The sequence below is a fragment of the Xyrauchen texanus genome, chromosome 10 (genome assembly GCF_025860055.1).
Source record: "Xyrauchen texanus isolate HMW12.3.18 chromosome 10, RBS_HiC_50CHRs, whole genome shotgun sequence".
In the NCBI taxonomy this organism is placed as follows: domain Eukaryota; kingdom Metazoa; phylum Chordata; class Actinopteri; order Cypriniformes; family Catostomidae; genus Xyrauchen; species Xyrauchen texanus.
In genome coordinates, this window is record NC_068285.1 from 21,807,857 (window position 1) to 21,824,557 (window position 16,701).

Genomic DNA, 16,701 nt, shown 5'->3' on the forward strand with positions numbered 1-16,701 from the left:
TAAAACTGCAGTAGTAAGTCTGTCTTTGACAAGTATTTTTTTATTTAATTTAAAGAGCCGTGTCCTGGGATGCCCCTCTTTTTTTTAATAAACGGAATAAGGTGTTTTTTATAAGGCGTTTTACACTATTTTTTAATAAAAGATTTGCGAGGGCTTTATTTTGACATTTTCTCCGAATTTCCGGCTCCAACAGGAAAAGCGCTATTTGTTGTTGAAATATGACTGAATAATAGAGGTATGTTTGTTACAGGAGTGCGTATGTTTGTACGCCTGTAATGTCGTATTACTATATCATTTGTCTACAATAACAGACACTCGTTTTATAACCAAGCAACTACTAACGCCGCTTTTAAATGATTATTTTCGTTAGCGAGGTGTAGTCCGATATAACTTTCTATCAACTTGAGTGATAAATTAACTGCAGATTATGTAAACTCAACTGAGCTTTAACACTTTTGAATTATTATATCAACTACTGTTGTAGGTTTTTTCGTATTTTATTTATTTATGACCTTTGACGTGATATTTAAAAAGCAATTGTAAATAGTTGTAATAAACTGACAATAACTGATACTATGGTCTTATTAATTAATGGAAACCTTTAACAGATTTGATCGATATTAAGTGGCAAACGCCCACAATAACACTTCCATGTGTCTCAGTGGAGTAAATTCCATATATTGACAACTTGTTACTCATTATTTAGTTTTGTTTTGAGTGTTTTTGTTACTTTGGGCACTTGTGATCATCTAACCTGTTGTTTGAATAATTTCAGGCATGCTGTTAAAAATATTGATGTCAGTAGGACCTATAGAGGAGCTGCGTGATGGGAAATCAAGAGTTGGAGGAAGTGTTTGTAGCTGTAATTCGACCAAAAAACATAGCTAGTCTCAACTCCAAAGAGTACCGAGCTAAAGCCTATGAGGTCAGTGAAACATTATGGCTATCTAATTCAGTTACATGGACGTCTCCATGATTAATTCCACATTTCCATGCAGATTTTACTTTTTGAAGTTCCCCTGGAGGGTAAAGAGAAAAAACGGAAGAAAGTACTTCTTGGCACCAAAATTCAAGCCGATAGCGACCGAACAAAGTCAATTCTGGAGTATGTTGACAAAACCACCAAACCCATATCCAATAACCAGGGCATAATAGGTCAGTAGTCATATTTCATTGGGGGTGGTGTTTGGTTGCAGAACCCATCATTCAACTCTAAAAGCCACAATAATTATTTATTATTGATTTATTAGCAGTACTAAGCATATGCAATCTTTGCTGCAGGGAAACGAGTTGTGCACATGAAGAAGTTCCCATTAGATGGTGACTGTGAAGGAAAGGAAGCCTCATTATTTATTGTTCCAATCAATGTCAAAGGTAAAACTGCACACAATCTTATAAGATGCCTCTGTGGCATGTTTAAAAGTGTTTTATGCATTTGTAAAAGCAATACTGCCACAAACAATAGACCAATAGAAATAAATCATAAAAGTTATATTTAGATCAGAGAAAAGGTCTAGCATCCTTTGTTTTCACATGACACTTGGTTTGATATTTTCTTATCTAAAGCAATGGAATTTATGCATTTTAAATATCGAAATAATTTTTTGGGCTGCTTTACACAATAGGTGCCAAGTTTACTGTATGAAGGCTTTTCTGTGTGTTAAAGGAATTTTCTGGGTTCAGTTCAATATAAGCTCAACCGACAGCATTTGTGGCATAATGTTGATTACCACAAATATTCATTTTGACTGGTTCCTCCTTTTCTTTAAGAAAAAATAAGCAACAATTCTTTTTTTTTTTTTTTTTAAATGTTACAAACATTCTTCTTTTTAAACACATGTATTATTTGAGCTGTAATGTTGTTTAAATTGTCATTTTTACAGTCGTTTTAGGATTTTAGAATTTGTTGATATTAGATGTTCATGGCAACAAAGATGTAAAATTGGTTATAACTTTACACAGAAAAGGTTTGTAAAATCATGTTAACAGGCATATTGTTTAAGTCTTGTGGCTAAACTATTTGGAACGGTGAGTATTTTAACAAAAAAAAAAATTGGCCCCCATGCCTCACTGTAACCCAGATTTTTTTTTTTTTTTAGAAAAGGAGGTACAAGTCGAAATACATTTTTGTGGTAATCAATATAATGCTACAAATGTTGTTGATTTAACTTAACTTGTATTGAACCCGGAACATTCCTTTAATGCCACAGTGAAATGTTAATATTTATAAAGATATCAACAGTAGAGTGCACTAATACCACATAACAGCGAGCTATACGTGCAATGTGTCAATCATGTGTTCAGTGCACTTGGATTGATGGTTCTAAGGGTATATATGGTCTTGTTTTACAATGTAGACAACAGCAAGTCTGTTTATCAGCCTGGGAGCCCCAGTTTCTACTGCCTTCACGACATTATGCGTGTATGTAGTGAAACCAGTGCCCATTTTTCCTCAATCACTTCAAAGATGCTGCTAGCCCTGGACAAGTAAGTTTGAACTTCATCCTGACCAACAAAGCATGTGAAAATCATGCTGATCAAACTTAAAGGCATAGATCACAAGACATTTTTTTTTCACAAAAAACTTTATTTTTAAAGTAATGCTAAAAGAGGTTTTCTATTGAATCTTTGAGGTGGTTAGCTGAGCAGCACACTGTGCCTCACGCAATTCCCGCGCTGTTCCGGCCAGCTCCGGTAGACCGCGTCAAGACTAACGTGAGTAACCCGGCCTATGCTGTGGAGAGCAGGCAGATGCAACTGCACATGGGCTACACAGCTCTGGAGATCAAGAGCAAGATGATGTCCCTGGAGAAGGCTGACATGTGCATTGAGAACCCCCTCTATGGGTCAGATCTGCAGTACACTAACAGAGTAAGACAGGCTATGAGCAGAAATGTTTTTTGTTTAACTGTGTAGAATCTTATTTAATTCACATACCAATTCACATAGATTCTTGTTCATGGTGTCACATTTTGTCAGAAGTTTCTGGAGGGGCCCACCTTAGACCAGCCATGTTCTCCAGCGTTAATGTACTCTATATATTGTGTATTGCGCAATCCTTTTCTAACTGATTCATAATATAAGTGATAATAATTGTAAAAGGTGCTTTAATTGTGCTTTAACTATTGTGCATAGGTGGACAAAGTCATCATTAATCCTTACTTCGGCTTGGGAGCACCAGATTATTCCAAAATCCAGATTCCAAAGAGAGACAAATGGCAACACAGCATGACCAGCGTCACAGAAGACAAGTCTGTATATCTTCCTCTAAATTAGCTGAAGTACTGTATTACAGTAATACACCAGTGGACTGATTGTAAGCTTTTAGCATTCTTATATAGTCTTTTGTAATTTAGATAAGACTTCATCACACGCTAAAGCAAGTTTTGTCTGTTTTACTAATGTAAATCTAAAAAGTGTGTGAAAGTTGCTCCACTCTGTCCTGCAGAGAGCGCCAGTGGGTAGATGATTTCCCCCTGCATCGCAGTGCCTGTGAAGGAGACACTGAACTTCTCTCCAAACTGCTGGACAGTGGCCTCTCTGTTAAACAGCTTGATAGTGACCACTGGGCGCCCATTCACTATGCATGCTGGTATATAACTACTACCTTCCTTTACTCATGTTCCCCATGATTTCTAATTGATATTGTTTGATGCCAAGGGATGTGTCTTTCATATACGTACCAGGGTGGGATGACAGACACAAGTAACTCATTTTACAGATTTACTGACATTAAATATTTATTAATAACGTTTGAAGCGTTTGTTTGGGTCTTCTTTTTTCTCAAGTGTGGTCCTCTTTAATAAAACATGAGCTATTGTTGGAGCTATGGCTGTGTAGTTAGCCTACATGTTCCAAGCAGATTGAGCTGTAGTGCTCCTATGGAAAACAGGGGTTCGAATTCTGCCTGCGTCATCTATTATTCCCATTATTTTCTGCCATCTCTTGATTTTTACCAAAAGTAATACAAAAACATTTATATTTGTTATTTATTGCTGTTTTATGTACTACAGGCATGGAAAGGTGGAGGCCACCAAGCTACTGTTGGAGAAAGGGAACTGCAACCCTAATCTGCTGAATGGGCAGCTGAGCTCTCCTTTACACTTTGCTGCAGATGGAGGTCATTCTGAAATTGTACAGCTCCTTCTGCAGCACGCAGAGATAGACAGGGTGAGCAATACTCTTCAATACTCTACAGCTACTGGTTGAGATTCTGGCTCATGCTGTTTGATTGCATGTACTGTAATTGTATATGTACTGTAATTTGGAGCAACCTGATGTAACCAACCTCAACCAACCAACCAACCAACCTTGTTCCAAACCTTTATGACTTTATTTATTATATGGAACACAAAAGGAGATGTTAGGCATAACCTTAGCAGTAGTCACTATTAAAGGGATAGTTCACTCAAAAATGAAAATTCTCTCATCATTTACTTACCCTCTTGTCATCCCAGATGTGTGTGTGACTTTCTTTAGTTGAACACAAGCAAAGATTTTTACAAGAATATCTCAGCTCTATTGGTCCATACAATTCAAGTGGATGGTGATCAGACCTTTGCACCTCCAAAAATGTCATACAGAAAACATAGAAACAATCCATAAGACTTCAGTGGCTAAATCCATAACTTCAGAAGTGATAAAAATAGGTGTGAGAGAGAAACAGATCAAATTTAAGTCCTTTTTTTACTCTAACTCTCAAGTTTCACTTTCACATCTGAAAGTGAGAGTTAAAGTGAATATTTAATAAGTAAAAAAGGACTTAAATATTATTCTCTTTCTCACTTATTTAAACACTGGAGTCATATGGATACTTTTATTTGATTTTTGTTACAACAAAGTTCTGATCACCATTCACATGCATTGTATGAACTAACAGAGTTGAGATATTCTTCTAAAAATCTTAATTTGTGGTCTGCAGAGGAAAGTCATACACATTTGGGATGGTATGAGGGTGAGTATACGATGAGAAAATTTTCAATTTTGGCTGAACTATCCCTTTAACTTTCATTGATCTTTTTTTCCATGAACAATAAAAGTGAATGTTGACTTGGGTCTGTCAGTCCCTTACATTTTGCCTAATATATCCCTTCATGTTCCAAGTAATACAGATTTGAAACTAGTTCAAAATGAGTTCAAATATGTTGGTGAACTATCCTTTTGGTCTTTAATTTTCAAAATGGGATGGAATCTCATGTTTTAAATTTTGTAATGTTTTTTTTGTCTGTTGTTCTAATAATAATAATAATAATAAGTTTTATTTATATAGCGCCTTTCCAGAGCTCAAGGACGCTTTACAATAGACAAGCAACAATAAAGGCAGAGGACAAAGACAGCAGACAAAACAACAGCAGGTAGATAACAGTGAAGGTACAGAAAATGAGAAGGTTAGGTAGATGGGACAGCACCCAGTGGAAAAAAAAAACAGTACAACTTAAGAGTTATAACATTCAGCAAATAAGTGAGTTTTGAGCATGGATTTGAATTCAGAGATAGTGTTAACAGAACAGAGTGATCGGGGCAGAGAGTTCCATATTTTGGGTGCTACAACACTGAATGATCTGCCCCCCATCGAAACAAGGCGATGCCGAGGGACGACGAGAAGGCTAGAGTCGGAGGATCCTAGAGAGCGAGTGGGTGCGTAGGGGTGAAGCAGATTACAGAGATAGGAGGGAGCCAAGCCGTGCAGAGATTTAAAAGTGAGAAGGAGAATTTTGAATTTGATACGGTAAACCACAGGAAGCCAGTGAAGATCATGCAAAATTGGGGTGATATGTGCAGAACGCTTGGTGTGGGTGAGTATTCTGGCAGCAGAGTTTTGAATGTATTGCAATTTGGAAATGGAGCTAGCAGGAAGGCCAATAAAAAATGCATTGCAATAATCGAGACGTGATGTGATAAATGCATGGATGACAGTTTCAGCGTCTGAGATACTGATGAAGGGACGGAGCTGAGCGATGCGACGTAGATGAAAGAATGCTGATCTGTTCTAATCTGTTGTGGGGGTTTCTTTATTATTATCTGACTTCGCGTTTTCAGCACATTGAAGACCAACAGAAACGATCCCCCCTTCAAGTATGTGAAGAGAACAAGCAGAACAACTGGGAGGAGACAGTGAAACTTCTACAACAAGCCAACAACAAACCGGTTAGTGTGAAATCCTGGATTGTGGCACCACTGCATCCTACTGCATAATGCTGCTGCACTGTACATCTAAATGGCTGCGACTCGGTGTCTGCAATGTAATGTTAAGTTCTGCTGAGATTGAGAGGTATGTGTTGTTATGTTTCAGTATGAGAAGGTGAGAATTTATCGCATGGATGGATCGTACCGGTCAGTAGAGCTGAAACATGGGAACAACACAACGGTGCAGCAAATCATGGAGGGCATGAGACTGTCGCAGGAGACACAACAGTATTTTACCATCTGGATCTGCTCCGAGAACCTCAGTGAGCCACCACACATGACCAAATGCATCCATATATACTCTGATATCTGCCTTAGAGCATGCTAAGGTTTTGAAGGAAGGTCATTTTTGTAGCGTTTCTGTCCATCACATCAGATTTGGCTGCATAATTGGTCTTGCTCATTTAACTTGTTTTTTTGGTAATGGTTTTATTTATTATTTACTGTACACACCACCAGTCAAAACCTTTAAAACACTTGACTGAAATGTTTCTCATGATCTTAAAAATATTTTGATCTGAAGGTGTATGCTTATATGTTTGAAATTAGTTTTGTAGACAAAAATATAATTGTGCCACCATATTTATTTAATTACAAAACTAAAATGTAATAAAAAAAATAAAAGTTTTTGAAATGTATGATTTGGACCAAATAATAAAGAAAAGCAGCCAATAAGTGCCCAACATAGATGTTTAAAAATCATCTCATCAGGGTGATACCTCAAGGAGTTGGTTGAGAAAATTCAAGGCAAAGTGTGGGTACTTTGAAGATGCTAAAATTTAACACAGTTTTTATTTATTTTTTCGTCACAATATAATTCCCATAGTTCCATTTATGTTATTCCATCATTTTGATGACTTTACTCTTATTGTAAAATGTGAAGAAAAGAAATGATAGTAAAGAATGAGTAAGTGTTTCAAAACTTTTATTAATTGATAAATGAAAACTATTTATGGTATTATTTTTGAAGACATCCTCACTATGCGAAATTTTTTCCAAGTGTCTAAAACTATTTGCAATTTCAAGTTTCAACTATGAACTAGTTTTCGGTCTGAAAGATTAATTATTCAGGAATGCAAACTACTCACCTTTCAGCTAAAGTCACCTTTTCAGAAACTAATTTGCCTCAATTGTTTGGTAGAATTTTCTACATTTTCCTTGTTGAAATCGATTGAAAGGGAAATTCTAAGCTTAAACACTATAAAAAGCTTTAAATACAACAAACAAAATCAACTGAAAATATACATCTGGATCACCTGCTTTGACTTCCTCAACTTTTTCACCCCTCATGAGTTTGCATTCCTGATTACTGAATTGGTCTGTATTTTGAATGATTTTTAACAACCTTTCTCCAGTAATCCTAAACAACTAGAAAGGTTGGGGAAATGTCATGAAAATTCATTGGTCTAAAAGTGTGGGAACCTTAAATATATTCAAGTGTATTGATAAAGGAGTGAGTGTCTAGGGGATTCTGTCACTGTTTTATGTGCCGTGCTCTTATCTTAGGTCTACAGCTGAAGCCCTATCACAAGCCCTTGCAGCACTTACGCATCTGGAGTGAGATCGTGACTGATCTCACCGCTCTGGATCCCCAAAGGGAAACCCCTCAGCTGTTTCTGCGCAGAGATGTTCGGCTGCCCTTAGAGAGAGAAAAAAAGGTTACTCCTACACTGTCATTTACATATGTTAATAACTTGCTTGCATATGAAAGCAACTTTTAAATATATCTTTTAAATATCATTTTGTGTAGCCAAACCTTTGACTAATGGCATAAGGTCTGGTCCACAATATACACAGCTTAATCTGGCCAAGAACTGCTGACTTTGTGAGGAAGTGACCGTTTGGTTGACATTTAAACAACCAACAAACCACAGTTTTTGTTTTGTTTTCATGTGCCAGTCTCCATAAATAGTTGTTTTGAAAATGTCGGTAAAATATTGGAAAATGTGTGTAGAATTCAGTATTTCAGGGAAATAAAATGGATTGTCTGCCTTGCAATTCATGCTAATTGTTTCCATGTTCTTCCTCCTAGGTTGAGGATCCATTGTCCATCCTCATCCTCTTTGATGAAGCTCGCCACTGTCTCCTCAAAGGCTTCCTCTCAGCATCAGATAGCAAGCTCATCACTCTCGCCAGCCTTCTCCTGCAGATTATTTACGGCAACTACGACAGCAAGAAACACAAACAGGGATTTTTGAAGTATGTAGCTCAGTCCTCAAATACACACAAAGCCTGTTGTACTCAGATCCTTAAAATGTCTTAATTTCAATTTCCAAAAAAGTATTAAATATATTAGATTAAACAACAAAAGTCTTAATTATCATTTAAACAGGTCTTAAATTTGGTCATGATATTGCCTAATGTGATTATAACATTTCAAAAGAATATGATTTAATTAAATAAATGCATGTGCTACGTCCTTCGAAGTGAAAACACGGCACAGTTTTATTTTCTCTAAGCACGTGTGGGATTGTGAGTGTTTCCAGCTGTTGCAGAGCAGTTCACAATCATTAGGCCATATCGGAAATGTATGACAAGCGATAAATAATCAACTGCTGATGATGAAGATGTAGTGTTGATGAAATATGACAATGTTTACACTGTAATATGTTGTAGATTATTGAAGGAGAGCACATTTTATTTTCCTTATCTGGAAGCAGTGAAACACATACACTTCTGTTCAAAAGTTTTGGGTCACTCGCTTATTCTTTATTTTTTCACATTTTAGAATAATAGTAAAGTCATCAAAACTATGGAGATATAATAGAATAATAGAAATGGAACTATGGGAATTATATTGTGACAAATAATCCAAAATAAATAAAAACTGTGTTATATTTTAGCATCTTCAAAGTAGTCACCCTTTGCCTAGAATTTGCAGACATGTACTCTTGACATTTTCTCAGCAAACTTAGTGGCTGCTTTTGTCAATTATTTTGTCCAAGTCATCAATTTGAAAACATTTTTAGTTTTGTATTGTGTTGGCACAATTATATTTTTTTCTACAAAACTAATTTCAAACATTTAACCATACGGCTTCAGATCAAAAGATTTTTAAGATCATGAGATACATTTCAGTCAAGTGACTCCAAACTTTTGAAAGTAGTGTACATTTCAAAATAAGAATGTATTTCAGCCTTTAAAGTTAAAAGTTCCATGCTATGAATAAAATATATATTTTTTCCTGGTTATTGGTATTTTGGCTGCACCATAAAATGCTTCTGGAATTTTATTACATTTGGACAATTGTAGCCTCTGTCTGACCCACCCCATCACTGGAAGAAAAGAATAAGAACATTTAATATAGGCTACAATTAATTTAAATCTATAGCCAGATTAACTGGCTTTCTTTCAACATATTGAATCAGCACAATCCAATATCGGTCGACCTCTAATTTGTATGTATTTATATAATGGTACATACAATGCATCCAGAAAGTATTCACAGCCTTTGCTCAATACTTTGTTGACGCACCTTTGGCACCAATTACAGCCTCAAGTCTTTTTGTGTATGATGCTACAAGCTTGGCACACCTATTTTTGGGCAGTTTCTCCCATTCTTCTTTGCAGGACCTCAAGCTCCATCAGGTTGGATGGGGAGCATCAGCCATTTTCTGATCGGGTTGAAGTCTGGGCTCTGGCTGGGCCACTCAAGGACACCGTAGCCACTCCTTTGTTATCTTGGCTGCGTGCTTGGGGTCGTTGTCCTGTTGGAAGATAAACTTTCACCCCAGAGCGCTCTGGAGCAGGTTTTCATCAAGGATGTCTCTGTACATTGCTGCATTCATCTTTTCCTCGATCCTGACTAGTCTCCCAGTTCCTGCTGCATAAAAACATCCCCACAGCATGATGCTGCCGCCACCATGCTTCACTGTAGGGCTGGTATTGGAAGATGATGAGCGGTGCCTGGTTTCCTCCAGACATGACGCTTGCCATTCAGGCCGAAGAGTTCAATTTTTGTTTCTCATGGTCTGAGAGTCCTTCAGATTCCTTTTGGCAAACTCTAGGCGAGCTGTCATGTGCCTTTTACTGAGGAGTGGTTTCCGTCTGGCCAATCTGCCATTCAGGCCTGATTGGTGGAGTGCTGCAGAGATGGTTGTTCTTCTGTTCTTCTCTCTCCATAGAGAAATGCTGGAGCTCTGTCAGAGTGACCATCGAGTTCTTGGTCACTTCCTTGACTAATGCCCTTCTCCCCCGTTCGCTCAGTTTGGCTGGGCAGCCAGCTCTAGGAAGAGTTCCGGTGGTTCCAAACTTCTTCCATTTACGGATGATGGAGGCCACTGTGATCATTGGGACCTTCAATGCTGCAGAAATGTTTCTGTAACCTTCCCCAGATCTGTGCCTCGATACAATCCTGTCTCGGAGGTCTACAGACAAATCCTTGGACTTCATGGCTTGGTTTGTGCTCTGACATGCACTGTTAACTGTGGGACTTTATATAGACAGGTGTGTGCCTTTCCAAATCATGTCCAATCAACTGAATTTACCACAGGTGGACTCCAATCAAATTGTAGAAACATCTCAAGGATGATCAGTGGAAACAGGATGCACCTGAGCTCAATTTTGAGTGTCATGGCAAAGGCTGTGAATATTTATGTACATGTGATTTATTACGTTTTTTTATTTTTTATAAAATTGCAAAGATTTCAAACAAACTTCTTTCACGTTGTCATTATAGGGTATCGTTTGTAGAATGTGTTGTGAATACTTTCCGGATGCACTGTAAACCAAAATATATGTGGAAAACGTGTTGAGTATTTAAAACTTGCATATACCCTACCCTGTTTTACTGATAAGCATTGTTAAGGCTATGTTGAATATGTGCCCCTGCCTATTTAAGTAAGAGTTTGTGATACATGATTTATTTAGTTTGTTTTGGTATGGGGATACAGTATTAATTGTATTTGATCAGGTCTTGAAAAAGATCTTAAATTTTATTTTAAAAACTCTGCAGCAAGCCTGCATATGAACTATTCCTAACATAATTTTACAAGCAAGTGGTAAAATATATGTGCCTATTTGCTTGTTTGATGCAGTGAAGAAAACCTGAAATCCATAGTTCCAATCTCAAAAGTCAAGAGCAAAGCACATCATTGGACCAACAGAATACTTCATGAATACAAGGTGTGTTTCCTTTTGAGTGGGGTTCATCAATGTGTTAACATATATGAAACTATAGAGGAAAAATTAAAAATGTGTCTTTTATACCTTGCACCATTCTGGTATAAAATGAATTAGTGAGCAGAACCCTTTGTTTTATATCACTAACCATACTGATTCCAGTCTGATTTTCTCAATTCAATATCTGCAGAGTCTGAGCACTAGTGAGGGTGTTAGTAAAGAAATGCACCACCTCCAGAGACTCTTCCTGCAGAATTGCTGGGATATCCCCACCTATGGGGCTGCTTTCTTCACTGGGCAGGTCTTCACCAAGGCCAGCTCCAGTACCCACAAGGTCATTCGAGTGTATGTGGGTGTGAACACCAAAGGACTGCATCTAATGAACATGGAGACAAAAGTGAGTAACTGTTGTTTGTTCAAAATGAGAATATTTGCATACTAAAAAACATCAACAACATTTTTGCTTTGGTGGGTTAACTCATTCAGTCAGGACCTGATACAAACAGCTTAAATAATTCAGTTTGTCATGATTAGAAAAATACCTAGCTCACTAATCCTGAAATTACACATTTAATGGTTTCAATGGTGATCTCTTAAACATTTTATGACATTTTTCTAAAGAACCTGGCACAAAATAAACTTTTTTAATTACCAGGTGCTGCATCTCAGTCTGGAGTATGGCACATTTATGTGGCAGCTTGGTCAGGCTGACCAGTATGTCCAGTTCCACAGTCTAGAGAACAAGAAGAACTTTGTAGTACACACCAAACAGGTATGTTACTCTCTTCACATTGACACATCATTCACATTAAAACTGTGACAGACATAACTTTTCTGTGTCATTTCTCTATAGGCTGGCCTTATTGTCAAGCTGCTGATTAAATTGAGTGGACAGATTATACCAAATGACAGAGCCGCTTTAGATAAATATGCTTATGGTTAACCCCAGCAAAGAGAAGCACAGATGTACCATGTCCTTGTCTTTTGCCTCTTGCCTTTTTTGCAGTTGTTTTGATTATTTTATGCTATTATTAAGGAGTTCACCAAAAATGACATATCATAATAAATGTTAAACTAATTTACCATGTTATATTTTCTAACTCTATATGATATTATTTACATTTTATAAAGTCATAATAAATTTGTGCTTTTGACAGTTTTTGTAAATATGAATGTCACCATTTTAATAATAATAATAAAAAAATTCACACTAATAGTTTTTGTGAGTACAACAGTGAAATATTTTTTTTATATTGCTTTTTAATTATTAATCAGTTTGAAGCATTTTGATTTGTGTCAATGAATACAGGTATTTATCATTTAGTGGTAAACATCCTTTTCTAATTCACCGGTAATCACGCTTTAAAACATTATTCCACACATAGGCATAATTATCAGTGATAAGCACCTAATGTTTATATTAAAATAAAGGAAACTACTATATTAAATAACAATGAGAAAAAATATATAAAAATTTGTCAAACCTGACATTTAAGTCTGCTAACCTAACTGGTAAATTAAAGTCATACTTCATTACTTTCCTAGGCTCTGTTTTTTTATTTTATTTTGTACAATTAAAGATTTTACATAGCAGGGAACATGTCACAGATAAAATACCCAATATTTATATCTCGGCTGTTCTTCCAGATCTCTTTTAATTTCTTACACATTTTCTTTTTCTTAACCTAAGGCAGAATCTAAATAAAACGTCTATCATCACCCTTTGATACTCTGAGACAGATTTAGATAAAAGAACATGTCAGCGTTTCTCTGTTTGTTGTGTATGAATTTACATTCATTTTTGAAAACAGAGGCTATCCTTTCCAAGATTAAATGTCTTATTCCAAATTGTCACATCGAGCTTAATAGCAGCACAATCAGCCTCTATAAAATCGTCACGTCGTGCTCTGCTCTTTGACTGGTAAACTTAATCTCATTTTCATGTATGGTCCAATGAACGCGATGCAAAGGTCACAGTAATTCTAGCAGCACGTGTGTAGGGATGTTATTCCACACATTGCATAAACCAATTACTAAGCACAATAAATTATTTGGAAGCACTGAAACTTCATTAAGTTTAAGATGTAATTTGCAGCCTGCAGATAATTGAAGAAAATAGATTTGTGGCTCTTTTTTCTTATTTTCCCCTACTATTATATATACATTGGCCCCAAAAAGTCTCACTTATAAAGTGTCCCCAAAAAGTATGAATACTTTAGGACACTTAAGTCACATTTGACATTGTACAGTTGGAAGTCAGAAGTTTACATACACTTAGGTTGAAGTCATTAAAACTAATTTAACCACTCCACAGATTTCATATTGGCAAACTATGGTTTTGGCAAGTAATTTAGTCTACTTTGTGCATGACAAGTCATTTTTACAACAATTGTTTACTAATTGATTGTTTCACTTTTAATTGACTATATTACAAATCTAGTGGGTCAGATGTTTACATACACTTAACTGTTAAATTACAAGTTAACTGTGCCTTTAGAAGCTTGGAAAATTTCAGAAAATTATGTCAGGCCTTCAGGCAATTAGACAATTAGCTTCTGATAGGCTAATTGGAGTCAATTGGAAGTGTACCTGTGGATGTATTTTAAGGCCTACCTTCAAAGTCAGTGGCTTTTTGCTTGACATCATGGGAAAATAAAAAAAAATCAGCCAAAAAAAATTGTGGACCACCACAAGTCTGGTTCATTCTTGGAAGCAATTTCCAAATGACTGAAGGTAAAACGTTCATCTGTACAAACAATAGTAAGCAAGGATAAACACTATGGGACCACGCAGCCATAATACTGCTCAGGAAGGAGACGCATTCTGTCTCCTTAAGACAAATGTATTTTGGTGCAAAAAGTGCAAATCAATCCCAGAACAACATCAAAAGACCTTGTGAAGATGCTGGAGAAAACAGGTAGACATATACATTACCTGTCAAAAGTTTTGAAACATTTACTCATTCTTTATTCTACTTTATTTTTTTATTTGTGTTTCACATTTTATAATAAAAGTCATCAAAACTATGGAATAACAGAAATGGAACTATGGGCATTATGTATCCAGGTGTACCTAGGAGAATTGGTGCTGTTTTAAAGCAAGAGTGGTCGCACTGACTATTGATTTTAGCTTTTTTATGTTTACTGGACTTTGTATGACATTAAGTGATAAATGAAAATGTTATGTCATTATTGAAGACATCCTCACAATGCAATATATTTCACTAGTGCCTGAAACTTTTGTACTGTGTGTGTGTGTGTGTGTGTGTGTATACACAATGAATCTGGAAAGTATTCACAGCGCTTCACTTTTTCTTATGTTACAGCCTTATTCCAAAATTGATTAAATTCATTATTTTACTCAAAATTCTACAAACAATACCCATAATGACAACATGAAAGAAGTTTGTTTGAAATCTTTGCAAATGTATTAAAAATAAAAAACATGTACATAAGTATTCACAGCCTTTGCTCAATACTTTGTTGAAGCACCTTTGGCACCAATTACAGCCTCAAGTCTTTTTGTGTATGATGCTACAAGCTTGGCACACCTATTTTTGGGCAGTTTCTCCCATTGTTCATTGCAGGATCTCTCAAGCTCCATCAGGTTGGATGAGGAGTGTCGGTGCACAGCCATTTTCAGATCTCTCCAGAGATGTTTAATCAGGTTCAAGTCTGGGCTCTGGCTGGGCCACTCAAGGACATTCACAGAGTTTTCCCGTAGCCACTCCTTTGCTATCTTGGCTGTGTGCTTAGGGTCATTGTCCTGTTGGAAGATGAACCTTCGCCCCAGTCTGAGGTCCAGAGCGCTCTGGAGCAGGTTTTCATCAAGGATGTCTCTTTACATTGCCACATTCATCTTTCCCTCGATCCTGACTAGTCTCCCAGTTCCTGCCACTTAAAAACTTCCCCACAGCATGATGCTGCCACCACCATGCTTCACTGTAGGGATGGTATTGGCCAGGTGATGAGCAGTGCCTAGTTTCCTCCAGACATGACGCTTGCCATTCAGGCCAAAGAGTTCAAACTTTGTTTCATCAGACCAGATAATTTTGTTTCTCATGGTCTGAGAGTTCTTCAGGTACCTTTTGGCAAACTCCAGGTGAGCTATCGTGTGCCTTTTACTGAGGAGTGGCTTCCGTCTGGCCACTCTACCATACAGGCCTGATTGGTGAAGTGCTGCATAGATGGTTGTTCTTCTGGAAGGTTCTCCTCTCTCCGCAGAGAAACGTGGAGCTCTGTCAGAGTGACCATCGGGTTCTTGGTCACCTGAATCCATCGGGTTCTCCCCCGATCGCTCAGTTTGGCTGGGCAGCAAGCTCTAGGAAGAGTTCTGGTGGTTCCAAACGTCTTCCATTTACGGATGATGGAGGCCACTGTGATCATTGGGACCTTCAATGCTGCAGAAATATTTTCTGTACCCTTCCCCAGATCTGTGCCTCGATACAATCCTGTCTCTGAGGTCTATAGACAAATCCTTGGACTTCATGGCTTGGTTTGTGCTCTGACATTCACTGTTAACTGTGGGACCTTATATAGACAGGTGTGAGCCTTTCCAAATCATGTCCAATCAACTGAATTTACCACAGGTGGACTCCAATCATGTTGCTTTGTATCCGCAAAGCAACCAGCATTGTGGACAACCCCACACACCCCTCACACAAACTCTTTACCCTCCTGCCATCTGGCAAGAGGTACCGAAGTATTCGGGCCCTCACAGCCAGACTGTGTAACAGCTTCTTCTCCCAAGCCTCAGACTCCTCAATACTCAGAGACTGGTTTGACACGCACACATGTCCTGAGTTGCACTTTAATTACTGTCACTTTATAACTGTCTGCTACCTCAATAACTGCTATGTGCATAGAACACTATCTCATAGTATGTTATGTTTACATTTTTAGAAACTCATCTTTTTGCACTACTGTGTACTGGTCGGCGCTGCACTGTCTCTCACTGTGTCTATTGTCCTGTTCATTGTCAGAAATTTCTTGTAGTGTCCCGTACTTTTTGCACATGTTTGCACGTGCACTTTATATAGGTATATTATATAGGTATTTTATTTAGTTGTGTAGTCTCTTGTGGTCCTGTGTTTGTCCTATGTTGTTTTTATGTAGCATCATGGTCCTGGAGGAACGTTGTCTCGTTTCGCTGTGTACTGTACTAACTGTATATGGTTGAAATGACAATAAAAACCACTTGACTTGATGTTGTAGAAACATCTCAAGGATGATCAGTGGAAACAGGATGAACTTGAGCTAAATTTTGAGTGTCATGGCAAAGGCTGTTAATACTTACGTACATGTTATTTTTTTGTTTTTTATTTTTAATACATTTGTAAAGATTTCAAACAAACTCCCACACACATACATATATAGTATGTCTTTTTCAGCTTCC

General features: G+C 37.2%; 1 protein-coding gene across 1 annotated transcript; it reads left to right on the forward strand.

Annotated features, from left to right (window-relative positions):
• The first annotated feature begins 200 nt into the window (after window positions 1-200).
• LOC127650897 (krev interaction trapped protein 1) lies at window positions 201-12,514 on the forward strand. Its single transcript, XM_052136539.1, has 17 exons — window positions 201-235; window positions 776-925; window positions 999-1,155; window positions 1,282-1,374; window positions 2,358-2,487; window positions 2,634-2,871; window positions 3,136-3,251; window positions 3,449-3,592; window positions 4,014-4,170; window positions 6,040-6,147; window positions 6,293-6,449; window positions 7,693-7,844; window positions 8,219-8,385; window positions 11,223-11,310; window positions 11,498-11,704; window positions 11,963-12,079; window positions 12,161-12,514. Exons 2-17 carry the CDS (start codon window positions 827-829, stop codon window positions 12,248-12,250), a joined length of 2,220 nt encoding a protein of 739 aa, XP_051992499.1. The 5' UTR covers window positions 201-235; window positions 776-826; the 3' UTR covers window positions 12,251-12,514.
• Window positions 12,515-16,701: the final 4,187 nt, after the last annotated feature.

What these genes read in the sequence shown, in the direction of transcription:
- LOC127650897 (XM_052136539.1), top strand. Translation starts at nt 827, where the DNA reads ATGGGAAATCAAGAGTTGGAGGAAGTGTTTGTAGCTGTAATTCGACCA. An exon ending in CCCATTCACTATGCATGCTG is followed by an intron (nt 3,593 to 4,013) that starts GTATATAACTAC and finishes TATGTACTACAG; the next exon opens with GCATGGAAAGGTGGAGGCCA. An exon ending in TTGTAGTACACACCAAACAG is followed by an intron (nt 12,080 to 12,160) that starts GTATGTTACTCT and finishes ATTTCTCTATAG; the next exon opens with GCTGGCCTTATTGTCAAGCT.